Raw genomic sequence first — 1,686 nt, 5'->3', positions numbered from 1 at the left:
GACATATTTTTGCTCATTGAATGGAATAGGTAGTGAACTTGACAGCCCTATTTGTCTAAACTGCTGTCTTCCCTTACTTTCTGATATACACAAACACTCCCACAAGAACACACACCAACCTAAATGTGACGATGATTAACTCTACTGCCCTTCCTTTAGTTCATAGTTTCACAATCCTATCCTCATATTCCCTCAGAACTCTAAAATTAAAACCACCCAGACTTGAAAATTCATTTTCATCCATTTTGATAAAATAAAAGGCCTGATGGAGGGTGTCCAGAGGTATGCTGATAAAGAAGCCCTGATGTTATGTGTCTATGAATATACAATGTTTATGGCTCTATCAAAGCAAAACATTGACAAGAAGCAAATCTAGAGTTCCTTAAGTTATCTAGGCCCTCCCTCCCTCTGATATTCCTCCCTCTGATCTCCCCAAAACCAACTCTGCTTATAATATGCCCATAACTTTTCTCGCCTATTCAATATGGCCCACAGCAGGCTAATCAGGGGTCTACCTTCCCCCATTCAAGCAGCCTGTGGAATGCACCCTTGACATCCTTATTGCGGAGGCTATACACAAAAGGGTTGGCCAAAGGTGTAATAGCAGTATACATTACTGAAGCCACCATATCCTGATGCTGAGAGTTCTGGGAGGGAGGTTGGAAGTAGACCGAAATGATGGTGCCATAGAGGAAACCAACCATGGTGAGGTGGGATCCACAGGTGGAGACTGCTTGGTGGCGACCAGCAGCTGAAGGCAAACGTAGAATAGTGGCCCCAATTCAGACATAAGACGGTACAATGAGGGCACAGGGGCCCAGCATAAGGAAGCCACCCTCAAAGAATATGGCCAGCTCATTAGAATGTGTGTCAGAACAAGAGGCTCGCAGAAGTGGCCGGTGGTCACAAAAGAAGTGAGGAAGGTTAACATTGCTCCCAGCATCCCGAGTCCAGCAAAGAGGCAGGATGAGTCCCACATGCAACATGGTGTGCAGTATGGACACTACCCAGCTCAATGCTAGTAAGCAGGCACACCGTTGGTGATTCATTACCAAAATATAGTGCAGGGAGTCACAAATGGCCACATAGCGATCCAGAGCCATGACAGCAATGACAAGTGTATCTGTAACCTCTGTAACCCCAAATGCATAGAAAAAAAAGAACTGAGCCAAGCAGCGGGCAGCAAGAATGGTTGGGTAATCAGAGACCAGATGGGCCAGCAACTGGGGCAATGTGACTGTGAATAGCCCCATGGCTATCACAGAGAGGCCAAGAAGCAGATAATACATGGGTGAGTGGAGTCTGGAGTCCCAGGAGATGAGCAGCACTAGTGTCACATTCCCCAATATGGTGGCCAGGTAAACAGCCAGGAACAGGAAGAAGAGGAGAGTGTGGGAGATATTAGTTCTTGAGAGCCCGAGGAGCAAGAAAACTGGAGAGTGTGAAGCATTAGAGGCACAGCTTATGATGAGTGACAGTCAGTCTGCCTGAAAGACAATTTAAGTCAAAAAGAAACTCATGGATCTGAGGTTAGGGATCATAACATTTCTATTTAATTATATTATGTTACTCAATATCATTAAAGACCTAGATTCAACCTTGACCATCTATGCTCCCTCTCTAAGGTGTAGGATTTCGCTTCCTTAATGTATTTATTTTCTCCTTTATTTCTTCCTTTTCACCCAC

The 1,686-nt window shown here is 44.8% G+C and overlaps 1 protein-coding gene across 1 annotated transcript; it reads right to left on the bottom strand.

Annotated features, from left to right (window-relative positions):
* Positions 1-503: 503 nt before the first annotated feature.
* Positions 504-1,472, bottom strand: OR1B1 (olfactory receptor family 1 subfamily B member 1; the record flags this gene model as incomplete). Its single annotated transcript, XM_001088334.4, is given in 1 exon segment — positions 504-1,472. A coding segment is annotated over 1 exon segment (969 nt), but the record flags the coding sequence as incomplete, so codon positions are not given.
* Positions 1,473-1,686: the final 214 nt, after the last annotated feature.

The sequence above is a fragment of the Macaca mulatta genome, chromosome 15 (genome assembly GCF_049350105.2).
Source record: "Macaca mulatta isolate MMU2019108-1 chromosome 15, T2T-MMU8v2.0, whole genome shotgun sequence".
Classification (NCBI taxonomy): Eukaryota; Metazoa; Chordata; class Mammalia; order Primates; family Cercopithecidae; genus Macaca; species Macaca mulatta.
The sequence above is the reverse complement of the archived record's forward strand: the minus strand, read 5'-3'. Positions and strand labels throughout refer to the sequence as shown.